The sequence below is a fragment of the Rhipicephalus sanguineus genome, chromosome 11 (genome assembly GCF_013339695.2).
Source record: "Rhipicephalus sanguineus isolate Rsan-2018 chromosome 11, BIME_Rsan_1.4, whole genome shotgun sequence".
NCBI lineage: Eukaryota > Metazoa > Arthropoda > Arachnida > Ixodida > Ixodidae > Rhipicephalus > Rhipicephalus sanguineus.
Window position 1 is genome coordinate 49,228,728 of NC_051186.1, and position 27,804 is coordinate 49,256,531.

General features: G+C 47.8%; 2 protein-coding genes across 7 annotated transcripts in view; both read right to left on the bottom strand.

Annotated features, from left to right (window-relative positions):
* LOC119374467 (uncharacterized) overlaps positions 1 to 9,061 on the bottom strand; it is a 125,678-nt gene extending 116,617 nt beyond the window's left edge. For 3 of the 6 annotated variants that reach the window (XM_037644571.2, XM_049410997.1, XM_037644570.2), the window contains exons 1-3: positions 8,908 to 9,060; positions 4,814 to 4,888; positions 4,171 to 4,221 (exon numbers count right to left, since the gene is read on the bottom strand). In XM_037644571.2, the coding sequence (XP_037500499.1) occupies positions 4,171 to 4,221; positions 4,814 to 4,888; positions 8,908 to 8,938 (157 nt within the window). In that variant the 5' untranslated portion in view covers positions 8,939 to 9,060. Of the gene's footprint in view, positions 1 to 4,170; positions 4,222 to 4,813; positions 4,889 to 8,709; positions 8,762 to 8,907 lie in introns of all 6 variants that reach the window. The other 3 variants (XM_037644576.2, XM_037644574.2, XM_037644573.2) reach the window with 3 other exon arrangements.
* A 12,231-nt stretch (positions 9,062 to 21,292) lies between these two features.
* Positions 21,293 to 26,946, bottom strand: LOC119375008 (uncharacterized). The gene is made up of 4 exons (XM_037645206.2): positions 26,724 to 26,946; positions 25,768 to 25,947; positions 24,415 to 24,591; positions 21,293 to 21,612 (listed from the first exon to the last, which is right to left on the bottom strand). The coding sequence occupies exons 1-4, from the start codon at positions 26,935 to 26,937 to the stop codon at positions 21,293 to 21,295; spliced, it is 891 nt and encodes a 296-aa protein (XP_037501134.2). The 5' UTR covers positions 26,938 to 26,946.
* Positions 26,947 to 27,804: the final 858 nt, after the last annotated feature.

Genomic DNA, 27,804 nt, shown 5'->3' on the forward strand with positions numbered 1-27,804 from the left:
AAGGAGAGGAGAAAAAGACAGGCGTTACTCTCACAACTGTTTATTCAGAAGAAAAGCTTATGGACATACAGCACACAGCGCTCTGTGTCCTCTCTTCTGTGCCCTCCTGTCGGTTGCACTGATTTGCACTCAAAATCATGTGTAATATAGCGTAGTAGAAGAGTAAAATAACAACCACGTGTCACACAATGCTAATTGCGCAACGAGTGTGTGGTTTAAAGCTTCCCACCCACTACAAAATGCTCAGCCATATTTCTTCAACGTCATCAGCTACATCCAGCATCATTAAAGTCTCAATATGTGTAGCCTCAAATATATGCCTCAAGTACGTGTAGCTGGTACCTCGCTTATCCGCAGAAAGACATATAATGGCGTAGTGGGTGCTTCCCTACTTCACAAAAATTATGATTTATGGTGTAGTGGATACCTTGCGTGTGTACTGGTATTATATGCCCCAAGCGAGTTTGGAACGGGCTCTAGAAAGGCCGCTCTTCCAACTTTCGCTGTGACTGTGCTGCGTGTTGCGCGCCTACAGCGTTTTTATGACTTTTAGCTGACGGCCCTCTACATCTGTATTTCTCGGTACCGATTTCGGTCTATCTTGGAAATATAGTCGCTTACAACTGAAGAATAAATGCTAGCTCTGCCCCAAATGCGGCGCGCCTGCCACCTCGCCCTCAGTATTTGCTTTCAAACATTCAGTTCGCCGTTATTTGAATCCTATGTATGTCACTGTCGTTACTTTTTCGTCGCTCCGGCAGTGCACTTCGTGTATCTCTTATTTAGGTTCATTTAGTTAACTTCTTAACAGCGAATTACAGCTGGCAGCGAGACGTCCGTTAACAAAACACACCTGTTGCGCCGTTTCTAAAAATCGCCAAGCCGCCGCCGCGCCGAGGAGCAGCCGCCGCCGGGCCGTCGCCATGGCAACCGCCACAGTTTCTTACACCGTGGCTCAGGGACGGCAATTTCAACAGATTCGGAGTGGCAAGCTTTTACGCGTATTCCGAATCCACCCGTCGCCGTCTCTTGGCTGCCGCTTCTACGGCCAATCACGCTGAATTCAATCGCCGCCGGCGTTGTGATTTTCGTGCTGCAGCATGACGAGCTGCGGATGAACCAGCCTCGCTATGCCAAGCTTTGCGCGACTTAGCGCAAACTAAGTGAAAACTTAGTGCAAACGCATTGTTTTTCATGTGATATAATTATTACTCTTAAAATCGTGAAGTTTGTCTCTTTACACTTTATTAGCCTTTCCCTATTTACTCATTTATTTTGTACGTGCATTTCAGTATCGATTGGTTTTATCGTCATTATACTTCCCATGTTGCCACTCCCATGTTCTGTACTCATTGTATGCATGTATATCGCAATTTTGCTTCTGATTTTAATTTATGTATTTTATAACAAGAGGCACCACTGCAGTGTTCACACTAAGGGACCTCTTTCTGTACATCTCTCCCTATATGTAACCCTCCCCCTTCTCCCACACGCGCACACTAGTACGTTTAGTAAACTGAAACTGAAACTGTCCGAAATATAGTCGTGATAGGTGGTCTCCGTTCTAACGGTAAGTACTTATCTGCTAATTTTGGTACTACGCATATTAAGAAATAAAAGCTCGTCGTCATTCCTTAAATTATTATGCTTAGCTAAGCGGCGATGTAGGAATCTCCGCTTAAATATGCCACGAAGTTCAAGTTTTTTAGCACAACACTAGCGACCCTACCATGGTTCTAAATGGGAAAGTTCCAATAGGCATTCCAATAAACGTCGTGGAAATTAAGGCATTATTATCTCTTTGATGAAGGTGGATCGTCAACTACTCTTCGTAAACGCAGAATAAACCACTTTTGTCTTAATAAAAAGTTTTGCTAAGCGTCGCTTCCGCTCTGCTCCACACAGATATCGCGACCCTTGCCTGCCTTGCCAGTGCCGAGAACCTCATGGATTTCGCGTTTTTGAAAAGCGCGTCTTGCCAAGACGCGGTCAGCTTGGCTGCTAACCGGCGATGAAACCAAGTAGGTGCGTCTTTACGCTCCGCTCAATTTACTTCCCAGCGGAGTGAGCGGTGCGTTTTACGTTCCGCTGCTAGCACGATCGTTCTGCGCACGCCCACTACAATTCCTCATACGCGTTTGTTCGTAAATCGCTAGCATATGCAGGTTTGACCGGAGCGGATCGTAAACGCTGAGCTAAAAGTATCTAATAATAGTCATATCCAAATCATGGATAACGTAAAACGCTAGGTGTAATGTTTTTAAATCGCATGTTATGGGACCAACAAGTAGAGCAGGCAGAGTAACAAAAACGGCCCGTATGCTTGGTATAACTTATCGCCACAATTCGCCTTGAAAACAATACCTATTATTTACCATTCCTTGTTTATGACCTATGTTCACTACTTCTTTCTAGTACCGTGTGACGCAGCACACACAAACATTCAGAAGCTTGCGAGACTTCGAAATAGATTCTTCAAAATTACTGCTAAAAAAGCCTAATCGTTCAGTTATTTATATGCGACAAAAATACAAGTTAATAGGTCTTCATAATCTACACAGGTCCAAAATTTGTAGGGCAATAAAAAAAAGTCTAAGCAAAAAAAAAACTAATTTCTGATATAGCCAACCTACAACCTTCCGAGAATAGATATGATACGCGCAAGCATAACCCCTGGTTAATACCTCGATCACACATAAAGTATATATAGTGACCAATCGCTACGAAATGTTATTCCTCAAATGTTAAATTATCATAGTAGCATTGGTGTCAACATAGAAAATATGACCTCAGTAGATGTTATATCGTTGTTTCTATAAAATGTGTACAGATCATTAGTTATGTATAATTTACCCTTCTGTATCTATCTATACTACGTTTTTGTAACGCACGTATACATATACATGTTCTCTTCTAGCTTGTTATGTTTAGCATAACAACTATTGTATACTGTTTACGTTCAAATTATGTCCGACGCGGTGGTGTAGCGGTTACGGTGCACGGCTGCTAACCCGAAGGTCGCGGGTTCGATCCCGGCCACGGCGGTCGCATTTCGATGAATGCGAAATGCTAGAGGCACGTGTACAGTGCGATGTCACTGCAGGTTAAAGAACACCGGATGGTCAAAATTCATGGAGCCCTCCACTACGGCATGCCTCATAATTATATCGTGGTTTCGTCAAGTATAACCCCAGATAATATTATTACCTTCAGATTATGTAATAATTCCGATTTCTACTGTTGTACTTATTCACATTGTCATTTCAGTATATCAACCTTATCATTTCTTATCGATGTGCCATATTTTTAGGTAGCGGGAGCTAGTCAAGCTGCTTTGGTGCAGCTTTTACTCCCGCTATCCTTCGTGTACTCCGCGTGAAAATAAAGACTCAGTTCAACGTGACCTACCTCACACACGCGAAAAGTGCTTGACGTCATCGAAATGAGTAAATGCACCTGGCCGGCTCATCTATACAAATTCTCCCTGGTTGGGATAGCAAGAGCTGTGGGTGGAGTGCACATTTATTTTTAGATAGTAACCGGCTTTAGTGACGCACTTGAAACCACAACCGCACAAAACAAGAAAACAAGTGAGTGAGTGAGTGAGTGAGTGAGTGAGTGAGTGAGTGAGTGAGTGAGTGAGTGAGTGAGTGAGTGAGTGAGTGAGTGAGTGAGTGAGTTAGTGAGTGAGTGAGTGAGTGAGTGAGTGAGTGAGTGAGTGAGTGAGTGAGTGTGTGTGTGTGTGTGTGTGTGTGTGTGTGTGTGTGTGTGTGTGTGTGTGTGTGTGTGTGTGTGTGTGAGTGAGTGAGTGAGTGAGTGAGTGAGTGAGTGAGTGAGTGAGTGAGTGAGTGAGTGAGTGTGTGTGTGTGTGTGCGTGTGCGCGTGCGTGCGTGCGAGTGTGTGTGTGTGTGTGTGTGTGTGTGTGTGTGTGTGTGTGTGTGTGTGTGTGTGTGTGTGTGTGTGTGTGTGTGCGTGTGTGTGTGTGTGTGTCTGTGTTGTGTGTGTGCTTGCGTGCGTGCGCGTGCGCTTGTGTTACTCTTGCTTGAGATAAACGATCATCGTCTTATATCTTAAGGATTCTGCCCGACAAGTTTTAGAGAGCAGACTGGACTTCTCGCCATCGTTTATACCGTTCACGATTTTCACAACCACAACTAATCTCTCACTCACCATACGGAGTGTGTTCCACGGGCGTGATTTTCTCTTTCAAAGAGCGTGCAGCTGCATAGAAGTGGGAAAGATAAGTATGATTCAAAAATTTTCGCTCGCGGAAGTAAACAACACTTCTTCATTACAAGTGGATTTTTTTGTCGTCTCCGGCGTGCTGCCATCGCCGTCGGTGACGTAACCGATAGACATGAAAAAGTAATCGATAGACATGAAAAAACAAAGTCAGAAAAAAAAAATACCCAGGATCGAATGGGACTTGAACCTGAGCCCTCTGCGTGGTAGTCGAGTATCCTACCAGAGAGCCACGCTTGTGCTTGAAACTCACTTGCAAAAAGACCCTATACAGGCGTCGTGTCGGGCAAGGAATCATGTTAACCTATGTAATATAGCGTGGCAGAAGAGTAAAATAACAACCATGGCTTCTCAATATCCCAAGTTTTTTTTTTTAATGTATTCGGTTTGCTTCAGGCAGAATTCATATTCGACATGGTCTCAAAAGATCACTATTCGCGCATGCCACGTTACTGCTCCCACAGCCGCGCAAAAGCAATCTTTCTTTTCTAATCCAACATCTGTACATCCTTTGCTGTCATTTAGTTGCACTCTTTGTTATCCAAGCGAAAGAAAAAAGTGCCCAACTCACTTGGTTCGGGCGGGACCGTTTCGATTTCTACGGACGTGTCGCTTTGCGCCTCGGCACAGATGGCGCTGCCGCCGCCTGCATTCACCGGAAGTGGAGGTCAGAAGCAATATCGAAGACCTCACTGCAAAAACTAGACAATGGGCAAAATGGCGAAATTGTCAAGGTACGTGCATGCATGGTACCACTCGAGGAAAGGCACTAAAATGTGGAAACAGAAAAAAACTGAGAGGCAGAAAGCAATTATCACCTTAAAGGGGCCCTGCCACACTTTTCCGGGTTATAACGGAATAGTCTCACTATTAGCGCATGACGCTTCACGATTCACATGCCGCAATTTTTTTTAGAATCCGACTTGTACGAGCGGAGTTGCAGGGATTTGTTGAACGCTGCAAGCGTTTTCTCTCTCCTTTCGTACCAGCGAGCGTGCTGAAAGCAACGCATGGAAGGGGCTGACAAGGGGCCAAGAAGATGCGCCCTTTCGTCAGCGCGCGTCGTGACCTTGAGCACTTTTTCATTTTTTCATCGAACGCGTGGCTGACTTTCAGTGCGATCGCGGGCGCGTGGCGCCATCCCGCGGCGGCCATGGTAACTACGCAGCTCACGTTGCTGAAATCAGACAACAACCGTGGACTTTAGGTACCTGGCGCAGTAATTTTGGTATATGGCATCATTTATAGAGAGAAGAGGGAGTGATTTCATGCTAACTTTGAGAATTCAATGTAAATTCCAGGTCGCCTGCTGCGCTATATTTGCCTCGCGTGTTCTCGGGAGCTTCGACTACCAATCGGCACCGTTTTCTGACCACGCTCAAGAAGTGTTGCAGGGCCCCTTTAATGAAAACCAACAAATAAAGCCAAGGAAGATATAGGGGACGTTATTTCTACTGTTTTAACTGCATTGAAGTAATTACGATATGAATGTGAAGAAAGTAACGTGGACGAAAAGGGACTTTGTCGCGGGTAGGGACTGAACCTGCAACCTGCGGATTACGCGCCCGATGCTAAATTGAGCTACAGCGGCGGTCGCCCTCCCGTCCACTTTATCGGGTATTTCTGCGCATGCAAAGCTGGGAGTGTTAGCGCCGCCCGGCGAGTGGCGAGCAGTCAGCGTTAGTGTTAGCGAGCGGCGCTGACTAACACTCCAAGGCTTGCATGCAGATAAATACCCGATGCGCTTCGTATCATAGCGAATTGGCTGGTCTTTTCAATTAAACAAAAACCAGGAAGACAAAAAATAAACACGCAAAAAAAAACATGCGCGTGACATGATGGGCGGCATTTCTGTTCAAGGTAAGCGTTGAAATAGAAATGAACAAATAGGCTAAAGCTTCGTGACATTGTTATATCTGTTACTGTGCGTAATGCGATCACGACAAAGGCAATGAGGGTTTCTTTCGGAACGAGGCAGCGTAGCAGGCGACGCTTGCACTGGAGATGTCTCTGCGCGCATGATGTCACTTCCACTTCCAGTGACTGAGATTATTGCCGTCGTAAGGAGCGGACGTGGCATGCGGTCGTACCTTGTATACGTTACCGTTGAAAATGCGGGATACTGTAAAACTAAGAAGTCGTTGCGATCGAGTCCGCTGAGAATCAACCGGTGACGCCGATGAAGATCCAAAAAATGAAGCGAGAAATACACATTGTGCGGAAGCACAGAAGACAGTTGACAGCTTCTTACATTTTCTCTTATGAGTCATGCAATTTCAGATTCGTGTTTCTATATATAACTACATCATATTTAAATGCAGAGTGCAGAAAAACAGTACGTGTAAAGAAAAAAAAATGACACGACTCTTCGTGCTAAAGACAGGATCGGGCTATTACGAAAGGAGTACAGGGGCCGCGAAATGCAGCTTCAGAATGAGAAGAAAGCATCTCTACTTATTGCAAAATTTCGTTTATAACGAGAGAACAAAACAATGATATATTTCTTCGGCATTGCACCGATGACTACACGTTTAAGAAACATTAGGCTACACAATGACAGGTCTTATCTATATTTCAATTATACTTACACTTTCCTATAAAGCGTAATTAATTAATTTCCCTCACGCCTTCGTTTTGGCTACCGTTAATTGTGACTAACAAGCTGCCAGAAGTGTATACGTTCGCGTACAGCGCGCCGGCCCGACTTCGTCGAACGCCATGAAGCGGACGGCGAGGCAGAGGAAGAAGAAGCAGGCGCTGGTCAGGGCCAAGATGGTGCGATACAGCCGTGGGAGGGCGCCCCCTAGACGCGGCGTCGAAGAAGACGTGAAGTCGGCTCCGGGGCTGCGGCGAGACAACGTCCCATGCGTCAGGCGTAAAAAGAGTCACACCGTTTTCTTATGCATTCGCGTAAGGCGACTCGAAGGCGAAAGCCATCATTTTTTCTTCTAAATCAATTGCATTGATCAGTCGATGCACTGACCCCACCGAAATGAAGGCTTTCTTCACCCAACGTGGTTTTGCACGGCCTCCGGGATCGGAGGCACTGGAGCTCTCCGCACTTCGAGTCGGTGTGCAAGGCCTCGGGGATCGGCCCGCCTTTGACCTAGCGACGATGTTATGTGATGACGTGATCACGCGACGTCACAAATTTTTGCGTCCTGGGACGTCATGATGACGTCATACGGTGATATAATCGCATGAGGATTTTTTGCACTACTCGTATGGACGCTGACGGTCACTTTTCGCGTTTGATGAGGCATCTAAGGCTTTCGCCTTAAAAATAAATCTTGCGGCCAGATGTGCATCTGTGTTTTTGCGCATTTGTCGAAAGCGTGCCTGCTTTTCGCATTCTGGTACTTTGACCAGTGTGATCGATTCCCAGTAGCGGTTACAATGGAGATCTGGGGCAGAATTCGAAAACGCCTGCAATGCTGCAAGCACGTGTTGAACTCCATGTGACCAGAATTATTCCGAATCAATTCCCTGTCACCCATTTAAAAAATCTGCAGGGTGCTTTTGTTGTGTCATCGGCAATGCGGCACGGGTAATACATCGCGGCTGAATGAATTGATACTGACCTCTCCACGTTCTTGCGCATGCGCAAGTGTGTCTTGATGTGTATAAAATCTCCCCCATGTGCTGCACTAGCCCAACGTTTGTTTTACGCTGCCAGCATGCACCACTGTTAATAAAGCCATTCTTGAAGCCTCATGCCTCCCCCCGGGAAAAAAACAGCTTTGAGACGTTATAAAACGTCATCAAGCCTTCAAACTGGCGATTTACTTGAAAGCGTGATCTCGTACCCCAAACCTTGTATAACTGTTAACTGAGTATGCACTCATACCCGTCGTGGTAGCTCAGCAGTCAAGATAGTGCACTACTAATCTTGAGGACGTAGGTTGGATTGCCGGCCACGGCGGCCCGCATCTCGGTGAGGAGCGAAATGCGAAAAACACCCGTCATACTTAAGAAAGACTTCAGCGCACGTTAAAAGAGCACCAGGTGGTCGAAATTCGTTAGGAGCACCCCGTTGCGTCGCGCTTCATAATCACATAGTTGTTTTTGGCACGTAAGTCCGCCAGAATTAGTTAAGTGCCGCACTCAGCTTTACCGCGCCGAGCCAAAGAAAGTTAGTCATTTGACGCACGCGTTTCCAAAACTGGATAGATATGCAGAAACGAGCGTATAGAAACGAGGTGATAAGTTTGTTTTTTAAAACCTAATGATAGCGACACTAGTGACTGCTAAGCTATGCCTGAGAAAAATAACACCCCCAGGAGGTCTCGGAAGGTTGTCTTTATATACTACGCATTTATAAGCATTTCTCACACTGATAACCTCTCGAGCGCCTAGGTGGCGGCCAAGAGAAGTGCATTGGAAGCCACCTGAAGAGCGAGGAGGGCGAACGCAGGCTGAGATGGAAAACAAGTCAATTCGATTACACGCAAAGCGCGTCTCACTTACGCCATGACAGCTGCAACGACGTTAACGGCGCCGGACGATAAGAAGCTTCTTCCTGCGTGCAAATGTCCGAAATCAAAGACTAAAATAAAACAGGCGCAGCACTAAGCCACGCTATATCTTTCAAAGCCTCCCGCAGGGCGCTCGATTCAAGGTCTGTCCAGTCAAAGCGTGAAGACAATTAGCGAAATATAAACGCACCTTGCGCGGCCGTGATTTTTTCGCGACTCATTCCCGTTGCCAGAGACGCTGCTGAGAATCGCCGCCTCGACGCATGCTGAGAGGATCGGCTTCTTCTTTTGACTCGGCTTGCGTCGGCTTCTGTTTTGGCTCGAGACGACGAAACCTCGGGCCTCTGATGACCGTGGCGATAGCCCTTGACACCGGCAGTGACCTACTGGACAGAAAACAAAAACAGATGGCGCGCGCTTGAAGCCAGCTTTCTTTTTTCTATATTTCCCGCCTCTTGATACTGCATTTCGTCGTCTTTGACGCATTTTTCGCGTCGAATAAAATGTGGTTGCATCATCGTTCCGGGCAATCTTCGTACGTACAAGACATGGCTGTCGCTCCAACCTGGGCACAAGTCAGCATTACGATGGACAGCAGAGGAATTGAATCTTTCGATAGTGTTCGACGTCATGTTTTCATATTTTCCACTCTCGGTGCTGCATTTTTTCTGCTTTTTTTACGCTCCTTTTCCTTTATGTAGCGCGCTAGTGCCTTATCGTACTGACCAGTGTTCGAGTAGGAGACAGGCAGTCGCTTCAACGTCGGCAGCAGTCAGCGATGGGATGGACAGCCGAGGAATTGAACCTCTCGGCGCTCGTTCGACGTCAGGGGTTTCCAACTTTGCCGCTGTCTCCCGCGTTTAGTTTCAATGTCAAACTCTCTCGCGGCGAACACAACCCATGTGTATTTGTGCCTGAAGTGGCATTTCAATGGCATAGCTTCGGTCAACGGGTCAACGTCTCTGCCGCTGTATAGAAACGTCGTCTGAGAGCCCTCGACGGGAAATGAAGTCTTGCTTATGGGGATAATAATATCTGGGGTATTACGCGCCAAAACGAAGACATGGTTATGAGGCCCACCGTAGAAGACCGCTCCGGAAATCCCGACCATCTTGTGCTTTTTAACCTGCACTGACATCGCACAGTACACGGGCATCTAGCATTTCGCCTACATCGAAATGCGACCGCCGTGGCTGGGATGGAACCCGCGACCTCCGAGTCCGCAGCCGAGCATCGTCAGAGCACCGCCGCGGCGGACTTACTTATGGAAAGGTGTCAGTATGGATATTTGCATTACAGGAATTTGTGTACTATTCCTGCTTTCTCTGTGCAAAGTCCTGCATTGCTTTGGATCTTTACATGAGATAAATGCCGTTTGCTAAAACAAATCGGCTCCCTTCCGCTATATAGCAAAAACGACCCAATTCGTCACGCCGATGTCAAAGAACTTCGGTTTCAATTTGCGCGCTATAATCATATCGTGGTTTCGGCACGTAAAATCCTATATATAATCATAAACAATTGCCTGCGATTGCCATCGTCTTGGCCGTGCTAGAAGCTCGCGAGCGAATGCAATAATAATAATAATATCTGGGGTTTAACGTCCCAAAACCACTATATGATTATGAGAGACGCCGTAGTGGAGGGCTCCGGAAATTTCGACCACCTGGGGTTCTTTAACGTGCACCTAAATCTAAGTACACGGGCCTCAAACATTCTCGCCTCCATCGAAAATGCAGCCGCCGCGGCCGGGATTCGATCCCGCGACCTTCGGGTCAGCAGTCGAGCGCCATAACCACTAGACCACCGTGGCGGGGCACGCGAGCGAATGCAGTAGCAAATGAAAGAAGGGCCCTACTCGAAGTTGAAATTCGCTAAGAAATTATCAACATCACGCGCGTAATCGCACCCGGTCATAGGAAGTGCATGCTTGGAAGAGGCTTACGAAGATATCGCGCTTAGATAAAAACTTCGCCTCTTCCCGACGCCAACACGGGTGCGTATAATCATCCTGTCACTCCGCTGCGCAGTGACGTCATCAACGCATTAACGTTAACAGTCGTTTAAGAGAGGTTACGCTACAGCTCGTAGATCGTTACATGGAAACTACCAGTCGAGACAGCTGCCCCGTCATTGCAACATCCACTCGTGCAATTTTTTACTATCCCGGTGGTCTTGTTTGCGCATTCCATTCCCTCACCGAACGTCCTTCTCAACGAGCGATTCACAATCTCAAAACGACAAGACCATTACGTTAAACACCGTCGATCAAGAGGAGGACGCAGCGCGGCATCGCTTACAAACGAGGATATACAGCTTAAACACGCGAGGACGTCCCCTGCGGCGGATGGTAAGGGGTTATTCGATATCTCCGTGTCGCATCAGCTTGTGTGTGTGTAATGCGTGGCGTCCATGCGACAGCGTTAACCTTGAAGGTGCGGAGCCGAATTAATGAGACAAAGAACGGCGGGGGCCCCCAACGAGCTCTCGCTTCATTTGGCTGCACACGGCGAACATTAACGCTTCCGCGTCTGTGTGTGTATGTGTACCGCTCAAGTGGAAGGCTCAAGGAACAATGGTGTAGTTACAAGGCGGCGGTGGTTCGTCGGCGTTACGCAAGCGCGTGCTTCGACCGATCTTCGAAAGTGTGACAAGACCTCCGTACTTGCTTAAAGGGACCGGTATAGGCTTGCGGCACGACCACACCGCTTCGTGGCTTCGGGGCACCTGCCACCCGAGGTGTTGCCCGTGGCGTGCCGTGCCGTCCTTCATCTGTTCAAACAAAACCCGATACTCGAAGAGGAGGGCATGATGATCGTATACTCTCGCGAGCATATAGTGGCACCGTTGCCAGGAGATTGGCATGCCACCAGGCAAATAAATCTCAAAGGGGTCCATTTCTCTTGCAAAACCCCCTCCTAATGTTATATTCGTTTCATCTCTTCGCTCTCCCTAATGTTCATTTTTCTTTGTGCGTTATTAACAGCCCGTTCTGAGATGAGCAATCCCTTGTATTCCTTCCGTGTCTACATGCTACACAGGGCGTGACGTCCGGCCGTCTCGAAAGCGAAGCCTACAATTATACTCCTCGCAATTATAGTCCGAAGCTGGTAATGAGGAAGTCGCTTAAGATTCTGACACACTCGCGCGCAAGCGGCTCGAGAAAATTAAAATTACAGTCACTTCATTGTGTCTGTACTCTATACGATACTCACTAATATACGAGCCCTTCTTCCTGTGTATTCGCAACCCTATCCTCTCGACCCATCCTACACAGAGGTTCATCAAAATCTATCGTCCACTCGCTAAATCATTTCACACGTAAGCTATCTCCTTCATTTTTGTCTATTGTTTCCTTTCGTTTGTGTTTACGCTTCTTTCTATCGCACGTGTTGTAGCCCGCTAGATTCTGGTACGCCCATTACACGTCCTCGCGCACGAGAGCAACGGCGAGCGTTCCTTTAATGCATCGTAATATCAGAAAGCTCTCTGGGGTACGTATACAACGTAATGTTCATCTCTGCGTAGATCATGGTTAATGGGTGGATCGAAGGGGTGGAGAAGAAATAGGGGAGGAGGATATACGGAGACGGGGGGGGGGGGGGGGGGGTAATCGAAATCGCCCGGTCCACGAACAAAAGGAGCCGGCCCACGAGCTTGCTACTACCGCACGATCTAGGCTTCTTAAACAACGCACAAGGCCACGCTCTTGAGTTGCAAGAGGTTCGTTTTGATTAATCGTTTTGTGAACGGGACCCGGAAAACACGGCGGTGGCGCGGGTAAGGGGTAATTCTCTTCACGGTAATACCGCGGCGTAGCTCCACCGTCATCCCGAGTGAAAGGAGCACACCGATCTTCTTCTGATTAGAGCAACCGTATATTAGAAGGCTCCTAAGAGATGAGGAAACAAGGTAAGAGAGAGAGAGAACTGAGAAATTGAGTCATTGAGAGTTTAACTTGGACGGACACGGTCTTGGCCACAAGTCCTCGCCAGCGTCGGCGATAGCGTCGGAACGGTGTTCCAAGCGGGACCGCCCCCCCCCCCCCCCGTCCCTCTCGCCCCTTTCCTGGCGCGATGTCAAATTAGACAACGGGCAAAGGAAAGCCACCGTGAGGTTCGGAACCGAAGGTGTGGCTGCATCCCGTTATTCACTTCGTTTATTCTAAAGTTGGGTTGTCAAAGGAGACAGAAAGGAGATATCTGGCCGAAAGTTCGCCCAAGGTCTGCAGTAACCACTTAAAACCTGCGGTCTTAAGTGTTTGCTGCACAAGGTTATGAAGGCAGAGACAAGAAAAGACACATACAAGCGCTAACTTCGTACACACTGTTGAAAGCTAATTAATTGATTGATAATGTTTGATGGCACAAGGGCATCAAGGCCGAAGAGTGCAATGAAGTTTGCAGTTATCTTTGACCGGGTTTAAGAACAATTAAAAACGATTATTTAATCCTACAGTGAGTCGATAACTGTAAAATGTGTGCCTTGGGCCACAGTGGTCATGGTCTAAGATATAAGGTAATGATTGAGGGGAAAACTAAAAAAAAATGAAGTGTGAATACACAGTGATCTGACAATTGTTACAAGGCTGCAACCACTACACTTCAGTCTCTGCTGACCCATGTCTTAACGCGGAGCGACTGGGCTGCGGGTTAAGTGGAAAAAAATGTACGTTAATAAATCAGCATCTTTAAGAAAATGGAACACTCTTTTGTACGAAAACAAGCGTCATCAGAAAGCAATAAATCAGGTTGCAAGGGTTTCTGCAGTAGTAAGTTTTATAGTAAGTTTTGTAAGTAAGCTTCTACTGTGAGCACTTAAAACATTCAGTCTTAAGTGTTTACTGCAGAAATGTATTGAATATGGGGACAAGAAAGGATACACAAGAGCGCTAACTTTCAATAGCCTGTTGAAAGCGCTTCTGTGTGTCCCTTCCCGATCCCGCCTTAGTAGGTTTCTGCACTAAACACTATACGAATAGGCCGCATTAACATGGCCAGACGTCCACCCTTGCTAAGAACTACAGCAGGCGGTGAACAGTGAAAAACTATGACAGCGATCGAGTCCTGTTTGGCGCGGTCGATCTTCGAAGCCGCGACAACGGTGCTGAAAATTTCCGACTCTGGGCGTAGCTGTACTAAGAGCTTCGCAGTCAGTAACTTGTGTAAAGCGGCCAGTTAAGAACGGTATCCACCGTAACAGGCACAAATAGTCAGCGCTTCGATAAGTTAGTGTACGTTGACTGTGCCGTAATGTGATTAGAGATCGACATCGATAAAGGCACATACCAACTTCTTGCAATGGAAACTTTGGTGCTTAAGAAGTTATATGTACGTAAGGAAACGTCGCAATGTCGTGCAGGAGTTCCATTCCTTTGTGGATGTCGCAGACGGAAACCCACAAAGCACACTTTGGGATGACGGCTCGTTCCACTGCGACATGGTGCGCTGGCGAGCAAGCACACGGAACTTTCGTGCCGCGTCAGTTCTGGAGAGCGGTGTCAGTGTTTGATTGCTTTCAGCATGGGCGGAACGGGCAGCTTGGTCGGCCCGTTCCAGCACGCACGACTATATTCCCTAGACCCGACTCTCAGCCTTCGAATTCCTCCAGGACTTCGCCGAGGTGACGCTACCCTTCTGTGCAGGCTATGGCTGGGTGTCGCATTTACCTATGTGTACGCGTTCTGCATAGGAATGGCCGACACCGCAGCTTGTGACCACTGCGGAAGTGATGAAACGATTCAGCATATTCTGTGCGACTGTCCACAGTACTGTTCTCAGAGACAGTCGCTTTACAACGCGTTTGATAAATTGGACGACAGAACTCTTTCGGAAGAAAGAATCCTACGCCACCGACAGGACTTAACGTCACAGAACAAGGCTGTACAGGCGCTACTGAGCTTTCTGCGTTCAACCGGACTAACAGAACGGCTCTGATAGGAACGTGCTGCATGTGTGTGCATGCGTGAATTTTTTAACACGAAAGTGTTTTATGCCGGGGTCCACCAACACTTCAGTGACGTATTTCCGTCACGGAAATGACGTCGAAAAAATTTACACGATCAGATGGCAAAGAAAAAAAGCTCCGTCAACGGGCGTCGAACCCACGACCGCTGGGTCCGCATCAACACATGCCGGGCACGCTATGCACTTCGCCACGGTCACAGACTCATTTTTTACAAACGCGCCTTTTATATCTACCACTCTCCCAGTCGGCCGGGTGGTGTTGCCCTCTGGGAGTGGTAAAGTAAAGTAATTCGTCATTACTGTGGCCTCCGCGAATAGCACCTGCAACGCGTTACACATCCGTCCCATTCGCCGCGTTTTCAATGGAAGTTCAATTTGTCAATGCCTTAACACACCGCAAGCTGGCGACCTTAGCGCAAGCGTCGTAAAAGCGTTGGCCTCGCTCATAGCATCACGCTAATCCAAAAAAATCACAGCATATCCACGGAGTGAATGATGATGAGTGGGCGAAGCTGCGGAAGTTCATCGGTAAACCGTGAATCTTCCGTGAATTCTGCCCAGTACATCATCACCGACGTGAGATCGGGCGCGTTTATATTAAAGGTCCGATGAGTTATGACGACTTGCAGCTCACTTTAATTTTACATGTACGCTGTGAATTTTCATTGTTTAGAAAACCATTGCTTTATAAAACATCTGGCGTCTTTCGTTAAGCAGCTGGCGTCTTTTAGTTTTGCTTTAGAAACATCCGGCGTTCTTTCGTTTTGCTTTTAGAAAACATCTGGCGTCTTTCGTTGGTTTATTTCATCAATCAACGGCGTTTTGAACAAAATTTTTATTGTTTAATCACGCACAGGAGAAATCTCACCAGGCACTACCTTGGAGGTAAACAATGGCTGCTAATGGGAATGAGAGACAGAAGAAGTCGGCTTTTAGCTAACACTTACACTTCTACTTCTACTAACGTTTCCTACTGGTACATGCCAGTGGCTGCTAATGGGGAATGAGAGACAGAAGAATTCGGCTTTTAGTTAACGCGCACGCTGCGAATTTTTTATTGTTCAACAACGCACAGGAAAAATCTCCCACCGGCACCACCTTGGAGGTCAAGATCTGGTACTAGCGTTACGACTGGTTACGCACTACTACGACTACGACAACTACGAGGGACGAACGGGTGCCGCTTTAAGGAGCTTCGCCCCTAAAAAGAACTCTGTGACGCGCGCCTGCCTCACCTGGCTGTAACACTGGTAACACCGCGTTCCCCGCTCACGTGCTCGCACCGAGAAAAATCGCGGCCGGACTACCGGGGCGGCCCGACGCGCTTTGCGTTTCCCTCTCGTGCAGCCGTGGTGTTCAATCACATTTTAACAGGCCGCGAGATGGCGACCAAGTTCTGCGTCCAATATGCGACGCTCTTCTGGCCATCACACCTCGTTCTCTGATTACGCTTTCACCGTTAACTACTACAGCTACCACAACGGTTTGTTTAATCATTTAACATGGACGTTAGTTGTCGGGGTGGAGATGTACCACCAATCATTAAAGTGAGTGCATCCACGTTAAACGGTGCTATAGCTGCCAGACATCAATATACATTGTGCAAACTCTCTTATATCAATGTAGAGTAAACATTCAGTTACTTCTGTAAGGGCACGCTTTACTTTCGTGTTATTCCGATTCCTATGACGGAGGGATCAACCATGTTTTTTTTGTTTGTTTTATTGCGATAGCAATTATATTGGCAGTCTCGGCTGGTTTTTGCCGTCGCCGTCGTCATGCTGCGTATATGTATAAGTATGTAAATATATATAAAAGTCCCAAAGAAAATTAATTCCGAAAAAAGCTTCCGAAGCGCGGAATCGAACCAGCGACTTCTCGATCCGCAGCGTGTGGCTGTAACCACTATGCCACAACGCGCAGATCGTCCAGGTGGCTAACGGCGAGCGTTATATACACACCCTTTACCGCAGCACTTAGAGATGGCGGGCGCTTATAAGCGTTTCTTCATTACCAGCGAGATGGCGCTAGGAGCGCAACGGGCGCACTTAAAGGCGTCGGCAAGCTCGCCCCGCTCCGGCGAACGCCGTTTCTGTTCGCCCTACATGGCGTGGTCGCATTCGTGCTCTTATCCGAGGAAAGAAAGGGGGCAGGCGGGGGGAGGGGTGGAGCGGGGGTTGTCTGTCTTGTGCTGTCCCTGCGATGTCCGCGCTGAAGTCACAGAGCGTACGAAGGTGACTTCGCTCGCTGCAGCGGCCGCGTTTGCGTAAGGAGCGCGCTGTTCAAACAGAAATAAGTAAAAACTGTGACAGTTCGCGCTCGTCCTGTGTGTACCTGTTCGTTCGTTTCGTACGTCCTGCTTTATGTGTGAGCAGTGCGCTTCAAGTGTCGAGCTGTGACGCATGATAGTTCGCGCTCGTCCTGTGTGTGTTCTTTTCGTGCGTCCTCTGCGCTTGAGCGACGCGCTGGAAATTTCGAACTGGTTTACGTTGTTCGCGTTACATTCCAATTTGTTGCTATCGCATTCACTGCGTCGCCGTTGCGGCGAAACTGTGACTTTTTTTTGGAAGTAGTCTTCTTTCTCCAAATACTTTTAATCACTCGCGCGACAGAGGTGTTAGACTTCCGCATTAAAATGTGTTTAGAAAATAATGCGGACGACATAAAGTACGGGCTACTAAGGAGCAACAACCTGTAGCTTAGGAACAGAGCAGCTATGTGTTCTGTTTAGCAAATGTTTGTTTCATCGTAGGACACTAAGATTCCACGAATGGGCCATGCCACTGCTATTGAATCCGAATGGTACATTCTCTACAACAGAGCTCTTCCGTTTCAGAAACAAAAATTCCACAACTTCTTTGGAAACCTTTTCTCGAGCTGCTAGTCTGCGCATCAAACGCATTTTTGGCGCGAAATAGCTGCAGGACTGGTTTAGTCGAGAAGCACCGAGGCTTATATTAAGCGCGGCAATATGTCGAAACAAGATTCTCTTAAACCTTAATTAGCACCACCAATATAAACGTGCTTGCCAGTCCACCGTCGGATCATCGCTAACTTATTTGTATTTGTTTTTCCGTTGAACTTACGCGCTGCACTGAGGTCCCTCGTGTGCGTGTGCGTGCGCGCGTGTGTGTGCGTCTCTCTCTCTTTCTCTGTGTACGTATGTGTGTGTCAAACACACGCATTCCAAATTAGTTCGCGCTCGTCCTGTGTGTACCTGTTCGTTCGTTTCGTAAGTCCTGCTTTATGTGTGAGCAGAGCGCTTCAAGTGTCGAGCTGTGACGCATGATAGTTCGCGCTCGTCCTGTGTGTGTTCTTTTCGTGCGTCCTTTGAGCTTGAGCGACGCGCTGGAAATTTCGAGCTTGTTCACGTTGTTCGCGTTACATTTCAATTTATTGCTATCGCATTCATTGCTTCGCCGTTGCCGCGAAACTGTGACTTTTTTATTTTATCTCACTCTCGCTCTGTCCTATTTCCGACCCTTATTTCGCCATCCCTGTGCAGCGTAGCAAACCGGTTATTACTACAAGGTTAACCTCCCTGCCTCTTCCTTTTAATCTATTTCTCTCTCTCTCTTGGAATGACGGCCATAAGAGGTACACCCGAACATTAAACTCAATGGTGATCCTACAGCCGCTGTAACATTCCTTGACCGCCTTAGCCACTCAGAAGACCCCAGAGCCTACACCATTATGAACCCTGGTCGCTGTTTTGCGTCTTCACGAAAAGCTTTCTACTTTTGTTTCTGTCCACTGGCACGTCTAACTAAACGTAACGTGGATACCTCAGAACTGTACTGAACAAACCGCGTTGCGGGGCTAGTTGGTGGTACATTCTTGTTTCAAATATTCCAGCACTGCTTTTGACAGGGGCAGGACAGCACTTCTCTGTCTTGTCCTCGCCAAATGTAGTGCTCGCATATTTCAAGCCAAAACTGTACTCTTGCGTCGACGTTCCTTTGACTCCGATTCATTTACCCGTAGAAAGGAAAATGCTTTTTCTTTTTTTAAGCGAACGTTGATATTCCTTTGACGCAGTGCTTTCACTCCAAAAAGCCGTACGGTCACTCCACTTACATTGTATCACCCGAGGGCTTCGCGATAACATCTGCGGTAAAGAGAGAGAGAGAGCGGTTGATGGTGTGAACGGAAAAAAGAGAAGACTTCAAGAGGAGGTCTACAAACACGACGAGATGGAGAGCCTCGCAGCTGTTTGAAAATGAAATCCTTCAACGCCCATTGAAAAAAAAGCGCGCTCGTAACTCGGCCTTCGACGGACACTCATTGAAGCGTGAACAAAAGGGCTACACTTCACTGCGTCGTTTGGCTCCGGGCACCTCGAAGTCGAGCCAAATTATCAAGAAGGCGTCTCATGTTCACACCTTCCTCGGCCGACGTCGAGGCGCCACGGTACACATTTGCCACCACCTGCCGAGTTTGTTTTATTTATCCTCACGTGGAGGGAGGTCAGGAGGTCGACGGGAAGTTTCTATTCTGTAAGAATCGGACGCTGCAGCCCTTTTGTGGCAGCCCGTAGTCCTTGTTCATCCAGGAATACGCTGCTCGGACTGTATGGCCACGTGAAAGCCCGAGAGCATCACCGGGTTAAATAAGAAGGGGTTACAATCGCGTCATTGTACAAACACCTTCGTATCAAAGCTGTCAGGAGAGCGCCTATAGCTTTGCATTTGCGTGTGGTCCTTGACGCGAGTGAACGTGTGAGGCAAGAAAGCCCGGCCGATTAGGACAATTGACCTTGGATACGTTGTTTGCAATGAACGTGAATTAGGCGGATTTGATCGAGGGGGGGGGGGGGGGCACCTGCTCTTGAAACAACCACGTGTGGACGTAGACGTACTAATGTACTGATGTTATCATAATTACATCTCTTTTTTCTGATTTTGTGCGACAAAAATATTATACTACCCAACTGTTACGCTCTGTAAGGAGAATAGCCGTATTTTAAATAAATAAATAAATAAATAAATAAATAAATAAATAAATAAATAAATTTACTCGCAGATTTAGAGCCTAGAAGCTACTGGTGCGTACAGACTGGAGGAATGGCCAAGAACCGAGTAGTTCAACAGAAGTATTCCAACCACAAAATGATATAAAGTATCAATTAAGAAGAAGCTTGGTAGAAATCAAACTGTGAAAATACAAAGATGAAAAGGAGAGATAGGTTCCACGTAGTGATGTCATGAAAGCTTAAGCGATGAGTTCAAACTGAGATATCGCAGTTTCCAGGAAATGGAAACATTAAAGCCTGACCTAACAGCGGCGATCTCTTTGATCTTACCAAAAACGCCTAAATGGCAGCGCCAACCTTCCTCATATTAACATGAACATTATATTTCACACGTGTCGAGTGACAGTGACTCGACACTATCACTCGAACCCTCTCCCCCCCTCCTCCTCCGCCCCCTATCGAAAAAGAAAATTCTGGCTAAGCCCCTGCTGGTATATCGCTTCAGAGTACTTAGTGACTAAGGACGATAAAAGCTTAGAGCTTTGTTCATCTGGAGATAACCGACAAACTCATCACGAAACGACGCGCCCCAATCAAATGTTGTAGCAACGAAGGAGCGCTAAACGAGATGCGGAAATGAAAATACAGCAGCATGAAAAGAGGTATTGTATAACGCTGACTAATGAAACTTCAAAGACGAATGAGGAAGTGCCGTAAGGATATTCTCAATCGCAACGCCTCTTAAATTGCGGTGATCTGACGTTCTCCGATCGCTGAATCGAATTGCACAATACTTAATACTTGCGGAAGACATAGCTTATGATATGATTGCATAGGCTCCCAGTTGCGTGTGCCGCCACATGAATGCGGCCAAGAACGTTAATTACAAGGTGAATGGTTGCTTAGTTGCTGCTTCTTATCCCTGAAGAGGTCTTAACACCATAAGGCAGAAGACAGAACTCCTTGTGCCCGAGTGTCGTTTCGCGTTACATCATAGTTCAGATGAATCGCCAACAAGCTCACATCACAACCTTTGTAGATTATGAAAGACGCCGCTTAAAGAGGTGTAAGTTAAATTTTGTACACCTCAGCATCTTAGTTTCCTTACGAAGTGTGTGCGTGCATGCAATATTGATATCCAAAAATTCCAAAACCCTTCGACATGCGATCACCACAACAGATAATCGCGCACGAACTTGTATTCAGCATCAAAACATGTCACTCTTCAATGTATTAGCAATATAATAAGGATCGCGGATCGAATCCCGGCCGCATTTCGATGTAGGCAGACAGACAGACAGACAGACAGACAGACAGACAGACAGACAGACAGACAGACAGACAGACAGACAGACAGACAGACAGACAGACAGACAGACAGACAGACAGACAGACAGACAGGCAGGCAGGCAGGCAGGCAGGCAGCTAGATAGATAGATAGATAGATAGATAGATAGATAGATAGATAGATAGATAGATAGATAGATAGATAGATAGATAGATAGATAGATAGATAGATAGATAGATAGATAGATAGATAGCAGCCCCGTTTTACTCCGCTTTATTTAAATTACAAATCGTAACGAACGACGACGATAAGAACGATAACGTCGTTCGGGCGCCGCCAGGCGTGCGCGTCAGCCCGTCTTGTGCGGCCGCCGGCGTCTGACGTGCGGCGCCCGAACGGGCCTGCCGTTAGCGCCAGCCTCGGCGTCGCGCCTTCGCGTCACCGCCTTCGGTTCGCCAGGTGCGTCAGCGGCGGGCGCCGGCGACGGCTGCTCGTGCAGGCAGTGGCGCTCGCACTCGTGCACCGTGCGGAAGGAGCTGCGGCCGCAGAAGTTGTACATCTCGCACGCCTGATTCTCGGCGTTGTAGTAGTAGAGGTAGCGCAGGTGGTCGAACGCACACGTCGACACGCCCCACTCGTCCCGACAGCGGCTCTGCAGGGTGTCTTCGTCTGCGCGTCGTTTGATACCGTAGAGTTAAAGGGGCCCTGCAACACTTTTTCGGCATGGTCAGAAAACGCCGCCGATCGGCGGTTCAGGCTCTTGAGAACACGCGAGCCAAATATCATAGCGCAGTACACGGCCTACAATTTACGATTATTTCTCAAAGCCGGCCAAAAATCGCTTCCCTCTCCTCTCTACGGATGATGCCATGTATTCGCATGCCCGCGCCAGATACCCAATTTCACGGCCATTGGCTGACTTGAGCATTGTGGGCTGCATAGTTACTGGGGCCACCGCGGGAGGCCGCCACGTGCCTGTGTGCGTTTGTGATGACACTGAAAGTAAGCCGCGCGTTCGAAGAAAAAAAAAGTACTCAAGGTCATGACTCGCGCGTGACGTGACTTCTTTCCCACGCGCCATCCCTCCCTGCTTAGCTTCCAGCGCTCTCATCGGGACGAGAGAAGAGAGAATGCAATTACAGCGTGCGACAAATCTCTAACTCCGCTCGTACTTGACGGATTCTACAAGTTTTTGCGGTGGTCGATTTGTGAGGCAATAAACTCTTTTAATGAAGCCATTCATTGGTTACTTGGAAAATTGCTGCAGGGTCCCTTTAAGGTTTCGTAAGGCGTCGTGAAACCGACGAGAACGTTCGTGCGAAAATCTGAATGAAAAGGTGACGCGGTCCCTTATGCATTTTCCTAAGACGACTAGAAGGCCAAAGCCAGATTCTTGTTTTTCTTCTCAGTCAATTGTGCTGATCACCTCCCCCCCCCCCCCTAAATCTTTCTGCACCCAACGTGGTTTTGAAGTGCCTCCGGGAACGGCATATCATCGACAAAGCGACGATGTCACGTGATGACGTCATCATATGACGCCAGAAATTTGGGTGACCTGTGACGCTATCAGGGTGTCGGAACGAAATATTTTTCGTTTCGGTTTTAGTTTCGTTCCACCGCAAAAATTTCCGTTCCGTTTCTGTTCCGGAACGAAAAAAAAATGTTCCGTAACGGTTCGTAACGTTTTTTTTATTCAAAAATTTGAAGTTGAGGTAATCACAAAGAACATTGGATTTGTCATGTAGTTACTTGCCCTCCTCTTAGGAAAGTGGGACAACGGTAAAACACGCTCTTTGGAGGAACGGAAGTAACTGTACCACGAATTCCTACCAACTAGCACAAACCAGTATTAATTTCAAAGTCATAGTATTTATTTTCTCGAAAGACAAATACGAATTTTTTAGTAGGCTCAATGCTTTGTGTCAAGGGAGTGAGCACGATCTCAGAAGCAGCACGTCATTGAGTGTACTCTCTGATGTGCGAGACCGGTGTTCTGATAAAAAGATCGCCAGGCCTGCGCGGAACACGCCGCACAGTCACAACAAAAGCTGGAAGAGCGGACTTTGTAGAGCTCGCTGGAGAGTCTCTTGGGGTAATATTACAAGTACACATGCAAAGTACCTACTACGCCATAAAGCATCCCAATTTTTCTGAAGTGGAGAAGTTCCCACTATGCCATTTTCCGTCATTCTTCGAAGTCTCGTGGTACACGCTACACATATGTAAGGCATTATGTGAACTTTGTGCTGTGGCTGAAGACGATGAAGAATTATGGCTGAGCACTTTGCAGTGGGTGGGAAGCAGCGTTGTGGAATGGGCGCCTACATTCCATTTCAATTCCATTGCGGGGAATTAGAACTTGCCGCAATTCCATTCCTTTCAATTCCTCGGAATGAAAAAAACAGCCCATTCGCACTCTGGGAACGGCCGGGCAGTTCAATTCCAATCCTGCGATTCTTCTTATTAAAAAATCTGTAATTTTTTCTTATATCAGCGATAGCAGTCACGGACACCGGCGGCGGCGGACAACTATGGCGCCAAAATCAGCTGTTGTGATCTCATAACAGCTTTTGCTGTAACAAACTTCAGCGCCGACAATGCCCTCTCTATGATGGCCTGCGTGACAGGCACGCAAAAGTCCACTTGCGTTAATATAAACATCTCTGGTTGCCACTGTTTTTGTTTTTTGCACAATTTCAACATATCTTTGCTTTGGAATTCCTGCCTGAGGTATGCGCTAATACTGTACCCTGAGACATGCTCAGAATGCATGAGCTCAGTTGCTCCGGATTGGGAAGTTTTTTCGTGAACCGAAAAACGATTGAAAAATTTTCGGTTTCACTCCGGAACGAAATAATATATAAAGTGTCGGTTACGTTTTCGTTCCGGTCGAAAATATCGTTTTTTTCGTTTTTCGTTTTCGGTTTTCGTTCCGATCGACACCCTGGACGCTATGACGCGTCCCGTGTTCCCGCTTGTCGTCCTTGTCCCCTTTATGCTGTTAATCATGTCATATTATATTCGATACTAACAATAGCAAAACTGTCTGTCTTAACCATGCGTCCCCACCCGAGGACGACGGCTTCCTTCATTTTCGAAATATAAAAGCCGGAACAACTACCGTTTCCCACCCTCTCAACTCTTGTGAAAAAGGTGTACTTCGATGCCGCTTGAATGAATAAAGCGCTTGGTTGTTACAATCGAAAACTAAAGGGCGCTTTCGGACATTAAAAACGGGGAAAAAAAACAAGCCAATCCTGCGGGAAATACGCAGCACAGTCAAAGCTGGAGAATCGGCCTTTCTAGATGCCGTTGTAAACTATCTCGGGGCGACTACTGCGAGCACAGTTGTAAGGTACGCACTACGCCATAAATGATCGTAATTTTGCGAAGTAGGTGAAGTACCCACGACGCCATTATTCTTCATTCTGCGGAGAAGCGAGGTACCGCCCACTGTACGTGTCTACCCACCACCGCACGCCTGGTTGCAGGCGTCCTCGTTCTCGAAGCGGTTCCTGCCGACCAGGCAGCCCGTCTCGTCGTTGTCCAGGCGGTGGCACTTGCCCTGGCTGTAGTAGAACTGGTACACCTTGTCGTCCGTGGTGCACAGCCGGAACCGGGGCTCGTCGCACTTGTGTCCCGAGGCGGCTGCGTTGGCGAAGAAGGCACGTGGTCTCGCCTTTCAACTCATCGGAATACAAATGCTTGCATGCAGTTCAGATCAATATTACCCAGACAACAAGGCCAACAGTAAAGATGATCCTGCGTTCTTACAAGGCACCAAATGCTTGTACAGATGTTGCTTTACCCCCGTGTTCTCAACAAGCCTCGACTCGAAGTTCGTCTTTCCCTTGACCGAGTTGGACACAGCGCCGCTGCTCGACTGAAAATGACGCCGCGCTTCTCAAACATCGCTGCAGATTATCTCTGATACGCAGTGACTTGTTCTGCCTAGAGAAAGCGCTACCATCGACTTTCTCAAGACAAGGTTAAGCGTTTCAGTGACGGGACGTTCTAGAATACGAGGGTTAGGCTATATGCTTGGGAAAGTTGGTCGAGTTGCCCAAGACCAACTCATCCTTAAGAGACCAGCTCTTAAGCCTCGTTCACATCTGCGACTAGCCCAGGTCGCATGACCATGTTAGTAGCAAAGCGACTGGCAGCAAATGTTCTCAATTAAATGGCCGCTTTGGTAGACTGCTTTGGATCAGTCGCTCGCTGCTCGATTTGTCAGTCGCACGACTGCAGTCGCCCACCTCTGAACCAATCAGATGCGCAGGAACAGGACGTCAGCTTAGTCTAGGGGGCAATGGCAATGACATAAGGCGAATTCTGTGTGGCGACGGGTATATGTGACTCGCAGATGCGAACACCCGTCGCCTTGATCGCCATTGATCTATTTGATCGCTATTTGATCGCCAGTCGCAAATGGTCGTGCGACCGGTGTTCGTCGCAGGTGTGAACGAGCCTTTACGCACTGCCTAAGACGACTTAAAGGTGACAGCGATCTTCTTGTTCTTCCCAGTGGATTGTATTGATCCCCCCTACCTCCTCCGAAAGCTTTTCTGCCCCCAATGTGGTTTTGCACTGCCTCCTGGATCGGCACACCTTTAACCAAGCGCCGATGCGTCACGTAATGATGTCACCATGTGAGGTCGCAAATATTGGAGACCTGTGACGTCATGATGACGTCAACACATGTTTTTTTTTTTTTTTTTGCCAGAACTCGCGTTGACGCCGACGGTCACTTTTCGTGTTTGACGACTCATCTAAGGCTTTGGCCTTAAGAAAGGAATAAGCGCACGTAGCAGTATGACAAGATACCCTTGCACTTGGAGTCGCAGTGGCTGTAGATGCTGAATCTGTCCTCGTTGACGGGGCAGTGCGTGTGCTGCAGCCACTCGGCGCAGAAGAAGCCGCCGTACGAGGACTCGGCCACGTAGAAGGCCCGCTCGCGGAACGACTCGAAGTCGCAAGGCACCACGCTCACGTTCAGGCACGCCGCTGAAAAAAAAAAATCCGATAGAGCAGTCCTGACGGCCCGTACTTTGTACTTGTATAGCGAAAGCTGTTATGAGGTCACAAAAACACCCGATTTTGGTGGCGTAGTTGTCCGCCGCCGCCGATGTCAGTAACCGTTAATGCGCACAGTGGGGGAAAAAAAGCAGGGGCATGTACGCTTTTTTCTTTCAGGTTCACCGCAGGGGCTCCCACCTCACGCGTTGGTCGAGTCCTCACAAAAACAAACTTCGTAATGGATACAAAAATAAAATTATTACGACAATGTGCTTCGCACCACGAGCTGCCTTTGGTCCCCGGCAATACCGGGGTAAAGTTGGGAGGCAAGCAGTTCTCCGAATGCAACATGAAGGATCCTAGGGTGCCATTATCTTCAAGAGCCTGCTTGGCCATAACCCTGCCCTTCAAACAATGACGGGACAGGTCCAACAAAGCAAACTTATGGGCTGATTCGGCGCCCCCCTTACATGATTAGGAGGTGGCTGCTCCCATGACAACCCCCCCCCCCGCATTCGCATTCTTGTGATTTAGACATCAGAATATGATATCAGGAAGGCAACAATGTATCCATAGCGCTTTTCAGCGCAAAACGACAACAACACAAGACAGACGATAGGACTAAGCGCTTTCTCCTTTCGCCTGTCTTGCATTGTCGTTTTGCGCTAAAAAGCATTACGGATTGACAACCAGACGACAGGACCAACGCGTTGTGTTGGCAATAACAGTGTACTTGGGCTACATTGTCCTTCCAATTTACTCACCAGGTGGCCGCCATCGGGGTGCGGTGCTCTTGCCGGCGGGCGCGTCTGTGCCGAAGGGCCACAGGATACGTCGCACTAGGCTTCGGGAAGTGGCCGTCGAACCGCCGGTCGAATCAGCCTCTGGGTCGGCGACCGTGCGACGGGCCGCGCTCTTACTGGGCGTCGCGGCGGCGATAGGTGAGCTGCCGGCAGCACTCGTCACTGTCGCAGCCATCTTGATGCCACCGCCGCCTGCGGGAACGTGGGGACAACCACCGCACTTGTTCGAATCTATACTCGCATACAACTTAAAGGAGACCTGACACGAATTTTATAAAAGTCCGTATTGTTGCTCTAAATAAAAGCAGCGGTGTCGGAAACACTAAAAAGAGTATCGTAGTGTCTCGGAACGCACGGAATATATGTTTAATAGCGCTTCCTTAAATGACCACTTTCGTTTTTGATATCGATGTGGCGGTCTCACAGTGACGTGTAAACACAGCGTGACGTAGGTCTAAATCAGGTGGGGACAGCAACTCATGACGTACTAGCAGCACTCTGTAGTCAGCTGTCAGTTGCACTTGCACGTAAAGAAGGAGGATTGAATCTACATGTCTTGACCCCTCCCCCCCCCCCCCCGCTCCTTGTCCCTTTTAATATTTTAATGCATACCACAAAGAAGAGGCCCTGCCAAGTACTCCCATAAGCTGACCTCCCCAAAGATGATACATACTATATCGCTAGAGCTACGTTTTCCCAATTTAGGTCGCAATTATTTTCCGTGCAGTAACAAGAACCGCTTCTCACACACTGAAGTTGACTTCCAGCAGAATACTTCGCGTTAACATAATAGTAACAATATAAGTTGAGCTTACTGCGAAGGACTGCGGGCGCTATCACTTCGGGCGTGATCTCCGCGGGCGCGAAGATCATTTGGCGCACGCCTGCGTAGAGAAAGACATCCTAAATTCCATATTTTATAATGTTTGCGCATACGGCTTTTATTATGACACGCATGGCTAACACTCGTACGTTTCCTCTAAAAGGATAATCCCTACAACAGCTCTAACTGCCTTTTAATAACAATAATAGCGCTTATTGC

What these genes read in the sequence shown, in the direction of transcription:
- LOC119375008 (XM_037645206.2), bottom strand. Translation starts at nt 26,937, where the DNA reads ATGGCTGCGACAGTGACGAGTGCTGCCGGCAGCTCACCTATCGCCGCC. An exon ending in ACCCCGATGGCGGCCACCTG is followed by an intron (nt 25,948 to 26,723) that starts GTGAGTAAATTG and finishes TTTTTTTTTCAG; the next exon opens with CGGCGTGCCTGAACGTGAGC. An exon ending in CTGCGACTCCAAGTGCAAGG is followed by an intron (nt 24,592 to 25,767) that starts GTATCTTGTCAT and finishes TCGCCAACGCAG; the next exon opens with CCGCCTCGGGACACAAGTGC.